Genomic DNA, 13,664 nt, shown 5'->3' on the forward strand with positions numbered 1-13,664 from the left:
CTGATATTCAAAAGCCTGATTCAGCCATTATGTTCTAGGTGACATTTCTCCTGGCTTTATGTATACAATGTGACTTCTTTTTTATTGCAGTGGAAATAAGGTGCTCTCAGGATACCCAGGGACTGGTATCCTGAAAGGAGGAAGTGAGCAGGAGCACCACATGCCGGGGATGGAGCGCAGCTCACCTGCCAGACTGAACCTGCCTCTGAACCAGGATGAGAGTAAGACTTTTCCTATGCATATGTTCTTCTCCAGATTGAAATCAGGCAGGAGCCTAACTCAAAGAATTTTGGAAATTGACAGTACGCATATATCTTCAAAAGTCAAATGTCTCAGACTAAAAATTTATTTTATGTTAGCAAAGATAAATATGTTCAGGTGAAATGTAAACTCCTCTTGTTTTCATCAGAGATGACAGTTCCTGCAGCAGATATCTCGTTTATAGGCCTGCATGTTCACAGTAGCAGTTAAAATGGTTATCTTCCATCTTTTACATAATCTTACATGAATAAAGGATTTATCTTGATACAGAGAGCATATTTCCAACACTTACTTTGTGTTTTTATAGCTAATTAGATTCTTGATGTCCATTTCAGTCCAGTCAAAATCACTACATGTGATATGTAACCTTTTCAAGCCAAGCCTAAAGCAAGACCTGCCTCAATTTTGTCATTAGCAATGTCTAATGACATTTAAAGTTAATTTATTTTTTTAGCTCCCATAAGTATTGATGTTTTTGAAGGAAAGAACTTCCCCAAAGCATTGCTGTCATGAGGGTCACCCTAAAAAAAAAAAGGCAAATTCATGAACTTAGCATCATTAGCAATCTAATACAAGTGAAGAGTGGAAAGTAAATAAGTAGGACTAAAGACAGAAAGTGAATGCAAATTCTGAAATCAAGTTTTAGATTTTTGTTTTCAGTTCAGCATAAAAATTCATTATTCTAAAAAATTAATTGTCTATGGATGGAAAAGTTTTCAGCGTTATTACTTGCTGCAAATGAAAATTCAGTCTATTTAACTTAGGAGGCTTCCTTGTCTCAGTTTTATTGTATTCTTAGTGCTTTGATAAAAGTTGCACAAAGAAAGAAAGCAAGCAGAATATATATTATCCAGAAATACAGCCTTGGGGATTTATGGTAGTGATTAAGCAAACTTAACAGGTTTGACAATTTTAAACTATGTCTGCTAATAACCCTGCTTCAGGGTTTTTCTAGGTTCTTTTCAACAATTTGGTCCTCTGCAAGTATTCTGACAGCTCCTTTCATGCCTCTTAAAGCATCCCATCCTTGCTCCCTCCTTATATAGCCTTAAATAATCAGGTATGTGGGTTCATTGTCTTGATATCAAAATAGGTAGCAGGACTTTCATAGGCCCCAGCAAAGTTTTCATTCTCTAAACCAGATGATTGGCACACAGCAGGGTAAGGCTTCTCCCCAGCTGTGAGCCACGAAATTCATCCTGCAGGGTCCAGGTAATGCGCTGTCTCTCAAAGATAGGATGGCTGGCTGCCTGGGCATCTCACAGCTCATTGCTTTTTGCTGTGAGGCTGTTACTGTCACTGAGCCATGTGAAGCACAGAGGAAAATTACAAAGCAATTGCTGTTCATCAGTAGGTTTATGGACAGCAGTGGCCATACCACCATCCCCCTAACTCCTGCTGTTGAGAACGTTGAATCCTCCAGCACCACAGAAGTTTCAGCGTCTCTGGTGCTTCCTTGGTTGCAACAATACCTTATTTTCCAAGTGTTGTTTGTGGATGGCTGTTTGACCTTGCTCTCTCCCCTTCAGAAATACATTCAGGAGCAGGGTAGATCATGTGTATGTGAGGGTGATGCTAAGGAATGATGTTCCATAGAGGTCTTCTGGTGTAGCAAAACCTGTCTCTGACTTTGTGGGGGTTTCTGAGAAGTTTGCTTTAAGGAGCAGTACATCTGTCTCCTTTATTGTGTGCCCACAGTCCATGATGGTTTATAAATACTGACAAAAGCATTTTGCCTCAAGTGCTGAGTTTTCCCCCCCTCTCACTGTAGGTGCCTCCTGGAACCAGCAGCTGCTGACGAAGCGATCTCCACAGTGCGCAGAGGACGTTCGGCAGAGACCATTCCTGGGCCAGACTGTGGGACAGCAACCAAGCTCTGCAGGGGAAGCAAGGAGGTGAGGGCATCAAGGTTATTGAAGAGATTGAGAAGCCTTGCTTGCTCTGTTCTCCCTTATACTCCTGCTCAGCATCCTTTATTGGTGGGGTTTGATGAGTCCTGCCGTGTGAAGATGCCCTTCATGTCTGGCTTTCCCACAGGACTGCTAACATTTATCTACTTGACTTCTCCTTACAGGCACCACGGTTACTAATTTCAGGAGGGAGCACACCCCCTGCATGCCTCCCTCTTCTTTCTCCGTAGCTCTTTCAGCACATATCTGCATAACTTTTCATGTGTTTAATTTGTTTTAATTGCCTGAGACAAACATTTATAGCTAGTAAGTAGCTAAATATGAAAGTGGGAATGTCAGGTTATATCTGCCTCTTTGAAGCTGGTATCCAGGAGCTTCATTCCCCATCTTCCAAACACATAGTGATTGCTACTTTCGAGTCCTTTAAAAAGTATGCCTTTTAAAAGAAGATACATAAAGAGTGGTATTTGCCTTCTGCTGTAAATTTTGGTGAGGTCTTTTTTCTTTGCCGCTTTGCCTGTGCTTTTTGAGTAAGCCTTACTGAATGGTAGCCCCAGTTCTTTTGGTAAATAAGGAATCTGTCTGCCTAGTATGTACAAAAAGAAGCTATCCAACGAGAAAGGAAAATCTGTTTTCATTAGCATATATATGAACACAATCTTCTGCAGAACCTGTTACCTCTATTAAGGTTGTATCCAGTCAAAACTAATGTAGATTGAGGTTTGACTACCTCTTCCTCATTATAAACTGCTTGTGCATATGTTTGAGAAAATTGCTATTCAATCTGTAAACCACTTTAAGCAGTTACAGTTTGGATCAGTCATATGATTTCTGGTAACAAAAACCATGGTTTTGATCACCAAGCTCTTTCAGAGAAGCATAGATACAAAATAAGTGTTATCTAAATAAACTACCTTTCCATGTTGCTAGTTTCCTTTTTACTCAGTACAGGGCCAACAGAGGGTGTGCTGTGGTGTGCTGTGGTGTGCTGTGGTGTGCTGTGGTGTGGTGTGCTGTGACTTGGCTTAACCCTCCTTCATCCTGGTGGGAGCTATGATGGATTGGTGGGGTGGGCAGGAGTCTCCACGTGGCTGATTACTGTGTGAGTTACCTGATTGCACAGCAGCAAGCAGACTAAGAAGAAAAAAGCCTGAAATTCACTAACTGGAATTTCTCCATACAAAACCTGGCTTTATTTGTTGTTCAGCTGTAGTAATGCATCTTCTGTGCTGTATTTTAGGGCAGGCTATCATGAGAACTTCCGATCTGGGCCGTCATCTCCCTGCTCTCCTGCTGCTCTCAGTCAGTCACCCAACAGGTACTAAAGGTCAATAAGGAATTTTGCAGACCAAGCACATCTTGTAGTTGCTGGTGAACTGCCAGAGTGAAAATCACATTAGTATTATGCGGATGCACTATTAAGTCTGCTAAATGTTGCAATTCATAGCTGTCCATGGGATAAACACGTAGCTCCCTCTCCCATATTTTTTGCCAGCTTCAGTGGACTGTTATGTTTTCAAATAACACAGTTCAGAAAACAGCTCTAGAACTCTGCTTGATCACTGAAGTTTCGATGACATTGAAATGGGACAGTATAAACCTCAGTCAAAGTGTGAGCTCAGAGCACTTAAGTCAAAGAATGTCTTCATTGTGAATAGTCACATGCTCAGGAGTAAGATCTGTTCTTGACCTTGGCACTTGCTGATTTAAAAATAATTTTTTCCTTTAATTTCCAAACTAGAAACACATTTTGCTTTTTTGCTGATTTTTAGTTTGCCCACAATCATGCTAATCTCCTAGAGATTTGATTCTCTCAAGCAATCTGTACGTTTTTCAGTGAGTTATGTATACCAACTCTGAATAAATGTTAACTGTAGCCTGATTAAGTCACTGGTAATTTGGGATATATTAAAATCAGTTTGCTTATTATATAGGGTAAATTAATACAGCATAGAACACAGCAAGTTTCTTTCTTTTTAAATTGCATTGTCTTCACTTTTCAGAGCAAAGCCCTCCTTCTGATGCCACTTGCATTGATGTGAAACTATTGAGAGTTTTTTACGTGAACAATTTATTATGTTTTTCTAACCATAGCTGCAGTTTTGGTGGGATTGCAGATCATTTCCTTGCTGCAGGTCTCTAGTTCTGATAGCTACTTCATATTATTAAGTAGCTATATTCAGATCTGAGAATCTTCTGCATTATCTTTTCCTGAAATAAATCTTAATTTTGTAAACAATAGATGTGATTTAATTCATTTTTCCCCTAAAACATTAGAAAACTTAAAAATTTCCCAAGATCCAAGACTTTAATTTGCTCTTGTAGTAACTCTGATAGTGGAGAAGAAGTAAAAACAAAGGTCAACTCAGAAATAACATAGAAGCAGAAGGGTTAAGGCTGTAGGAGGAAAAAAAAAAAAAAAAAGCAAAGTTATTCTAGAAGGAATAATGACAATGAACCAACAAGAGGGTCATATGTCTGTGCTGCCTGTATACATGGTGGGGTCAATAGCTGGAAGCAAGGACAATTTTCTTATTGTGATGAGTTTTTCTGCTGTTTCTGTCTCTCTTTCTCTGTGTCTCTTTTTCTTCCCCCTAAACAGCTCCTTTGTGATGCAGCAGTCCAGATCTGTCTCTGTTGGTGGCTTATTGTGTAGCTGCATCAAAACCTTATAGCAAGAGATTGTAAACCCGCTTATCTGAGTAGGATTTCATCAAACTGTCTTTTCAAAACTCATGAAGTATCACAAAGTTTCTCTCCTGGTTTCAGCCCTGGCTGAAAAAAGCATGGATGACACAGAATGACAGAGGATCCCTTTTGGTCTCAGGTTCATCTCACTAGGCCAACCATCAGTTCTGGCAGGCTGACAGGCAGGAGAGAAGTGAAGAGTATGAGACCCATAAAGTGGGCACCTGCACTGTCATTAAAACCATTATGAAAAGGGGCACCAGTTATTCCTGGGGCTCTGAACCTTCACCCATCTGTCATCCAACAGCAGATTTAGGAGAGAGGTCCAGACAGTCCTTCAGGGCTGCTGAAGGTGCAAGTTGAAGTATTTTCTGCATTGCCAGTGGAGATCCAATTTCAGGTTTTCTCTGACTAGTTATAGTATGAAGTGGCTGCAGCAGCACAGTCTGAAACGAGTCAGGCAGTGCCTGGTCTGTGCTGCTGTAGTCATGCTGTCACTGTTGGCTTCACCAGCCTGACTGGGTGCAGGAATAGCATCCCTGTTTTCTGACTTGCAATGAGCAAGTCTGTTTGTAAACAAATTGAAACATTTCCAGGCTGAGAGTCTGACTCAAGTAATTTGTGTGAATTGCTGGGACTTTGACTAGGTCTAAGTAACCTTTACTACAAAGGTGGTGAGGCAGATTGCCCAGACAGACTGTGGACTCCCCTTCCCTGAGGATGTTAAAGGCCAGGTTGGATGGGGCTCTAAATAACCTGGTCTAGTGGAAGGTTCTCTGCCTTTGGCTGGGGGTTGGAACTACATAATTTTTAAGGTCCCTTCCAACCCTAATGATTCCGTGAATCCCCAGGCATGGTTCCCTGTCACCCAGGCCTCTGTTAAGAGGCTTGCATCTCCCTTGATCTAGCACAGCAGAATGGCAGGGAAATGTATCTGTGTTGATGTGCTTTGAAGCATTTTAAGCCCTTTGCTTGCTTATCTAGAAGGCAGATGTGCAGGTGGATTCAGTAACATGGCTGAGGGGTCAGTGTGTATTTATGTAAACTCCTCCAGTGCTCCTTCCTCCCATTCTGTCCCTCTTGATAAACCTATCCAAATATTTGGTATTTGGCTTCATTTTAGCATCAGCTGCAGTGTTTTTTAAGCCGTGTTTGTCTCTCTGTTGCAGTGTTCTTACAGCCATGTTTGCCTCCTAGGTCTGTCAGCGGGAAGAAGCTTTGTTCTACCTGTGGTCTCCCTCTTGGAAAAGGAGCTGCCATGATTATTGAAACACTCGGTCTTTATTTCCATATTCAGTGCTTCAGGGTACGGTTCTTGCTTTCTTAAGAAAAAACTCAATTCGTGCAAGTAGAGAGTAGATGTGAAACTGAGAGGACATGGGGATGTACATCGTTGTTATGTCTGAGCGTGTTTGTAAAGTGGAAATAACACAACTAATGTGTTATTTTGCAGTCAGACACATAAACTGGACAAAAACCTGTGATCAAGCAAGAAAATTTAGCTTCCATACTTACTGGGGGGAAGCACCATATAATTTCTCTATTGTGCTCATTGTTTTTTAAATATAGCATTATTTACCTTGCGATTTTTTAGGTGGGTTTTTTTTTCCTTCCAAAAGCATGATCAGTCCCAAAGCCATCTTTCATCTGCCCCATGCTTGGAAAGCTTTGGCTATGGAATGAATGGTGTATTCTGGCTTTTACCGGAAATATTTCTTGACTGTTCTTGAGTTGCTTCAGTTTGGAAATAACCCGAAGTGTTTTCTAGAGAAATCAGAAAGTATCCATTATCTCTGGCTCAGTTGATATTAGACATTTGTGAAGACTTTTTTGATTTTAGACATTTACCCAGACTAAACCTCTGGCCTCTTTAAACTTTATCCATCACAACTTACCTGCCTTCAGAATGCAGTCTCAAAGTCAGATGTCCCATATAAGAATAAGGCTTCACTTCTGTGTAAGCAGGGGCTGCTGAAATCCAGTCCTAAACACTTCTGACTCTATAAAAACCCTCTTACTGGTTTGCAGTGCTCCCCAGGAGTATGGGCTGGGTTCTAGCAGGGTATTTTTCTCCCCATTCCAAGAACTACTTGAACAAAAGTAAAAATTTGGGAACAGTTGTGACAAATAGCAGGGCATGGTCTCTCTTACTTTCTCTGTTCTTCACCTGACAGTGTGGGGTTTGCAAGGGCCAGCTGGGAGATGCAGCGAGCGGCACGGATGTCAGGATCAGAAATGGTCTCCTGAACTGCAACGACTGCTACATCCGATCCAGAAGTGAGTGCTGAGTCCTGGCAGCTCTGACAGGAGACACGGGGGCCATGATCTGAACCGGCAGCTTTGTCCAGCCCTGACACTCAGGTGTAGCTTCACCATGGGAAGAGGAGCCTTCCCAAGTCGTTTTAATGATTTTCTCATTTCAGAAAAGATTTCCAAGCCCATTAAATTTTCCCAGAGGATCTCTGCTGAGCGCTGTTAGACTTAAAGGTTGTTTCTGTGCATAAACATAAACTCCTATACTATGCACAGATTTTGCATGACCCAGAGGCTTGGATCTCTCACATCACATGTGAGAATGTAGAGAATTCTACCCAATAAAGGACTCTGGGCTGAACTTGGAGACATTCCCATTTTTAAATCTCTAGGCCTCCCTTTTGTGGACAAAATGGTAATGTAAAATATTAAGAACATTCTGTAACTTGTAGTGAATCCTTGTGGTGGTATCCCCAGATATGTGCTAAAGAGTGTTGCTTGCCCTAAATTTTGAAGAATGAGCCCAACAATTGCATGTCAGAAAGAAAACTTTGTGATTTTGCTGCCTTAGAGCAGGTCACCTAAATGTCTTTCCAAGTCTTGGATTTCTGTGACTGATACCAAATTACTAGAACATTTCAGCTTTGCCAGTGTCACCAGTGGTGTTCAGTGCTCATGCTGGTTTCCATCTTGTGGAAACAGTAAGATGGAAAACAATAGGATTAATTGTTGTCTTCTTGTTAAATATTATTTGGGATATTCACTGCCTACAGTTCCAGCTGATAAGTGGACTCTTTCCCCTCACTATTTCCCTTGCCCTCTCTCAAAAGCACTGGCTGTAGAAATTCAGGAGTAGGAAAGGTACCTCTCCACCTTTGCTAGAAGAAAAATGGGTACTTCTGCTCTGATGCTTCAGGAATGAGATACTTCTCCATCAGCAGAGCTAGAGGGTGCTATTGTATAACTGTTTTTTTGGCGATTTTTTTCTCAAATTCTGCTAAGAAATGTTATCAACTTTTTATTGTTTATTAAACCTGAAATATTTAGAAATATTTTTCCCCTTTGTGCTTGATGGTATAAACCTTCCTCATGTGGATGAGGTCCTGAGTCTTAAAATGCAGGTTTGCACATCCAGCTTTACACAAAAAATAGAGGAAGGTATAAAAGTTATAATTTCCTTTTCTTCTTAGTCCTTTTTGCTTAAATGAAAATCTGTGTCCCTTGAGGATAGGATAGATAAAGGCTCAAAAATTTTCAGCTTATATGCTGTAGAAATCACTCTCTCCATCATAATTTCTACAGCAGTGTTACTAGAAAATGCATTCGAGATCTGTGTGCAGTGTTTCATGTAACAATATTTTACATTTGTACATACCCAGCAACATGTAACCAAGTCCATAACAGAGGAAATAGGTTTTGAGACAATGTATGGCTACTGAAGAATAATAAAGGCACGGGGTTTTTAATTTTTACAACAAATTGCCTCTTCCTTCTGTGTCCCCTGGCCATGCAAAATCTCAAAATCCATTTAGCTGAATTTCAGCTGCAGTAACTGTTGTTGACAATTCACAGGGACTACTTTTGATAGAACTGCAAATATTGCTAGTTACTATTTTTTAACTAAAATTTGATGCACTGCACACCTGAAATTAAGAATAAACTGGTGCAATGTCAGTGTTTTGCCTTCCAGTTCTAGGAATAATGCTGCAAAATGTCAAATCAGTAGTTTGATTGCATGGCTTGTGCCTTTCTGCCCCCATGAAACCTGTGGAGCAGTGGGCAGAAGTGACAGTCTCTGACTAACCTAGGGTCAGTCAGTATTGTTTTGAGACACTTATGGACATCTTGATGAAATATTTTGGCTCTCAGAAGCTTATCTGAAAAAATGGACAATTCTGTTTCAAAATAAATCATCAAAAAAGATGACTAGAAAAGCATTAAGGATTATGTTGTGGTCCAGGGTCCAAAATATTTCTGGTTTTCAGATAAAAATAGGTGGGGTTTTTATCAGTAGGTTGTTTCTGTACAACAAAACCTCACAAGGAGAAAATTCTCTATTCAATGTCAAACACAGGGAATGGTCACAGGTTGATGAGTGTCAAAGTCAAAGGCTGCAGAGCCTGAAATAAACATACACACAAGTACTTTGGCCATAAAATAAGATAAAACTTCATGCAGAATGCATTCAACACATTGCAAGGAAAATATATTACCACTGGAATTATGCTGAATCTTTGTAGTAGTTACTGCCCCAACTTTGCAGGAGAAAGAAAAGACAGGGCACAAATATATATACATTTTTTTTTAATTGTAGAGATCATGTGCAGAAAAGCCTATATTTGTTAAAACTTGTAACCAATTACCTGTTTTGGTTTTGTTTTACCTAGCTGCTGGACAGCCAACCACATTGTGACATGACTTTCAGTCCTAAGAAATTTCAAGAAGGAACTCTCTTCTCATATATATCGGCTGCCTCCAGACAATCACTTGTAAAAGCTTGAATTCATGGACATGATGGCTCTCATCTCGTTTTTAAAAACTCACAAAAAAGCTGCACCTGCTCCTTAGAAATGCAATATGTTGGTTTTTGCTTCCTTAAGAAATTTGCAAAATATGTATGACCATGTTTGGGAAGGCAAAGCCTAAATACTATTAAAAAAAAAAACAACAAAACCACCTTTCAGGTATGCTTATGATACCCAGTCTGTTACCTTGTTCTTTTGAAAGTAATAAGAGAATAAACATGCAATAAAGCTGTTTTGTTTTAATATTTCTAGCAATTAAAAAGTTTAAGTTTACAGAACCTTTATAGAATATGCCAACTTGAGCTGAGAAGTAATTTTAAGATAGTATCTAATCAGTGCATTTGAAAAACTAAACATCACAGCACGACTTCTCTGTTACAACTGAAGCTATAACTTTTTTTATACAGAGACTAGTTTGATAATACATCCTGTACTTCTGAAGCATATTTTGTTTATATTACCTTCAATGGAGGGTAGAAGTTAAACAAATAAATTATTGCACCTTTAGTCATAGGATTTTTTTGTTTGTGTACCTCAAGTAATGTTCATGACTATAGCTTAATATCCTCTGAAATAAAGATTTCTTCATTAAACCTAAAGACTGCATACCATTAACAATGGAAAAATTCCCATCAGGAGCAATCCTTCTTAGTGAGTCCAGCAGCCTGTGTTGTTATTGAACTCGATGGAAGGTGATGTGGGGAAGAGGCAGCCGAGCGGGCAGACCCAGCAGAGCTCTCTGAGCCGCAGTTTGGTGCCGTGGTGAAGTTTTCTCTTTGGCTTGTAACTTGCCAATTGATTTGAGTGGGTTGGACAGCTGCTCATTCACTTGGAAACATTACACTTGGTTGAAATTTCATGCAGAGAAACACATGTGGTTTGGGTGCTTCCCCCCCAGGGTAGAGAATTAGACATCCTTGAGCCTGTGTTCCTCCATCCACTATCCAAAAATAGTCAGCAAAACCCAGAAGTGTGGAAGATGGGCAGGGAGGAGGCTGGAGTCAACAGGCAGAAAAACTACCTTGCCTGCGTTTGAGACAGTTTTCCTTTCTGCTCTTTGATTAAGCATGTGCTCCTTACTAAAGTGATACAGCAGCTCATTGAAACAAAGGTTCAGCAGGTATCTGCAATAACAGACAAAGTTAGGGAATGTATTGCAACTGTAAAATATCCTAACACTTTTTGGTAAACAGTTACTGGAAATATCTTCAAATGGAGGGAAAAAATATTTTTCTGCCTTAAAACCACTATAAAACTAAACAAAAAGAGATTTCTTTTATCTATGTGCATATCTGTCATCTTTTGATGTGTTGGTAAATAGAAATGAAGTGGTTATTAGGGAAGCAATAATTCTGAGTTGTTCTCTAGATAGCAATTATTTATTGAAATGCTAGACAGTTGCTTGCATGTGAGTTGCATAACCGTGCAAAACTGCATGTCATCAAACACACACATGCGATGTCATTGGAGGACATTGTGACTATCTGCTGGAAAGTTACATAGTACTTCCTTAATATTGTGCCTTAGAAAATGCAAAGCTGTTGCACACAGTCAGCAATGACTTATGGATGCAATAAATCCAACAAGTTGAAGTCCTTCATGGACTTCACCTGGGGAATGTTTTTAAATAAAAATTAAATAAATCAGACAAATGTTTTGGAACTAAAAGTGATATCCTATATTTTGATCAACCACCTGCATGATTTACTGTTAAAAGGTTTTGATAACCAGGATGCTTACTCTCGGCTTGTGGTTGTTAAAACACTTTCCCACAAAGAATGTGTAACATGGAAATTCAAGAAGCAGATTTCGTATCTGATGTGGTACATCTGTATAACTCCCTACGCTGCATTAAGGATATGTAAATATATAATGTCTGAACCTAATTTTTAAATGAGACTGTGCATGCTTGTGCATCTATTTGATATGAGTCTCTAGCACTGCTTCACCCACGTGATAGAGGTAGATGTGCAAATCAGTCCCCAAGTGTATCAAAGGTTGGTGTCTCGGAGGTCAGGTCCGCTTCTCATTCATCTAGGGGTAAGTGCCCAAAGGGCTTAGGAGCATGGTTGGGATAAAGTGCATGAAAGAGGGGGGAGGGATATTGCATCGCACTGCAGACACCTCACTGGGTCTCTGGAGCTGCTTAGAAACTGATCCCAGTGTCTATCAGATCGTTTTGTATATGCATGCTTTAGCAAAGTTGATTGTACTCAAAGTGAAATGAAGCAGCGCTCAACGATGACGATTTTTTCCCCTAATGAACATCTATTCACCAGCACAGAATCATTTCCAACAGTTTTCTAAATCGTACTTGCCAACTTCTTATGTTTGATTTTATATTCCCTCTGGAATCTTACATGGCAAATTCATTCAGGCTAAGATTTTTAATTTTTTTTCCATTTTAAACGCATTAAGATTATACATTTCTAATCAGGAACTTTGAGCACAGAAAAAAATAATGCTTTCCCACATTTGAACTGCAATGTAAATGATTCATTATTACTGAGCAAGTACAATATATGTAATGGGTTTTAGATGTTTTGGAATTTATTTAGCCTCTTACTACTTCAGAGAACCTGAACAGGTGTCATAACCCATCTGTATTTTACAAGCCCATTTTCATGGTGTATTTTTTCCTTACTCTTGCTATGTAGTGTTATTGATGCAGTACATCTGTAGTTTTCAGTGAATGTCGTAAAGGTTGGTGAACCAGAAGGGGACCATCCTTATCTGCATGTCCATTCAGGGACAAGGATTGCTCTCCTAGCTGGGGCTAATGTTGAATACCAATTATGCTAATATTCCCTTCATTTTATTTATTCTAAAATGCCTCTGGAAATTAGGAAAACTTGTCTAAAACTCAACAGCTTTTATAGTAAATGTATGTTTATAAATAAAATGTTGATTACCTTTGGTGGTGTTGATTCTTCTTATTCTAACTAACTTCTATTGCATGAACCTGGATTGCAGAGTAGAGGCTTCTGTTTGCTTGGGCTTGGCTGAGCCAAACTATGCTTTCCAGGACTTAGTGTATGAGATGAGACAATAAAAAAGACATGGCTGAGATGGCAAAATACACTGTGGATTGCCACTGAAAGCTGCAGCCCTCGATTCACAAGAGCATGTGTGCCTGTTGTGGTAAAAGATGAACAGAAAAGGCTTCCTGTGGAGAGGCTAACCCAAAGTCCTCAGATCTTTCATCAGTGTTGGTGGACTGTGGTTCAGACCTTCACTCAACAAAGCACTTTGTATATAGCAGTGCTAAATACATGCTTGGTTAATTCCATTTCCATGTAGCAAAGATCCTGGAGTTTGTGCTTAGTTTTGCATATGCTGAGGTATCTCACTAAGTTTTGAATTGCATCAGAGGTATGACTTGTCCAGTCACCAGCAGAAAGTTCACACAAAAATTTAAACTAATAACTGCCCCTTTTTCTATTTGGTCTTAAGTGGATGACAAGTTTGGGTTTGTGCCAGTAGAGCATCTCGGCTGTTAGATGAGTCATGGGGATGTACAGACAATTCAATTTTTTTTCTTTCATTCATTCATTCATTCATTCATTCATTCATTCATTCATTCATTCATTCATTCATCCATCCATCCATCCATCCATCCATCCATCCATCCATCCATCCATCCATCCATTTTTACCCGGGTTCCCTAGTGGGTGGTGGTGGCCATGCACTATTCCAGCATGTCCCTGAAGGCCAGCATTCTCTCTGGTGGCAGAGGCATGCCGGGTTTCCTGGCAGTGCCATCAGTGCCCTGTCTGCGGGAGTTGCTCGCTGCCACTGGAGGTTGCTCTGAGGCTGGATTTGGAGGCAGTCAGGCAGCTATTTCTGCTCCAGCAACTCTGCACCAAGGCTGCTCAGCACACAGACAAACACTGTTTGTGACCCTTATGAGACAGGGAAAATGGTGGCAATCCTGGTATGATTTTTGTAACATTATTATTATTATTACTATTTTCTAGTGAATGTGACCTGCACAGTCATTTATGGTCCTAAAAGGGAACCATTGGGG

General features: G+C 40.0%; 1 protein-coding gene across 7 annotated transcripts in view; it reads left to right on the top strand.

Annotated features, from left to right (window-relative positions):
• Positions 1-12,554, top strand: part of LIMCH1 (LIM and calponin homology domains 1) — a 174,107-nt gene extending 161,553 nt beyond the window's left edge. For all 7 annotated transcript variants that reach the window (XM_084205237.1, XM_084205238.1, XM_084205239.1 and 4 more), the window contains 6 exons: positions 91-221; positions 2,033-2,156; positions 3,412-3,489; positions 6,057-6,165; positions 7,034-7,136; positions 9,500-12,554. In XM_084205237.1, coding sequence (XP_084061363.1) covers positions 91-221; positions 2,033-2,156; positions 3,412-3,489; positions 6,057-6,165; positions 7,034-7,136; positions 9,500-9,525 — 571 coding nt within the window. In that variant the 3' untranslated portion in view covers positions 9,526-12,554. The remainder of the gene's footprint in view (positions 1-90; positions 222-2,032; positions 2,157-3,411; positions 3,490-6,056; positions 6,166-7,033; positions 7,137-9,499) is intronic.
• Positions 12,555-13,664: the final 1,110 nt, after the last annotated feature.

Source organism: Fringilla coelebs (genome assembly GCF_963513975.1).
Source record: "Fringilla coelebs genome assembly, chromosome: 4".
Taxonomy (NCBI): domain Eukaryota; kingdom Metazoa; phylum Chordata; class Aves; order Passeriformes; family Fringillidae; genus Fringilla; species Fringilla coelebs.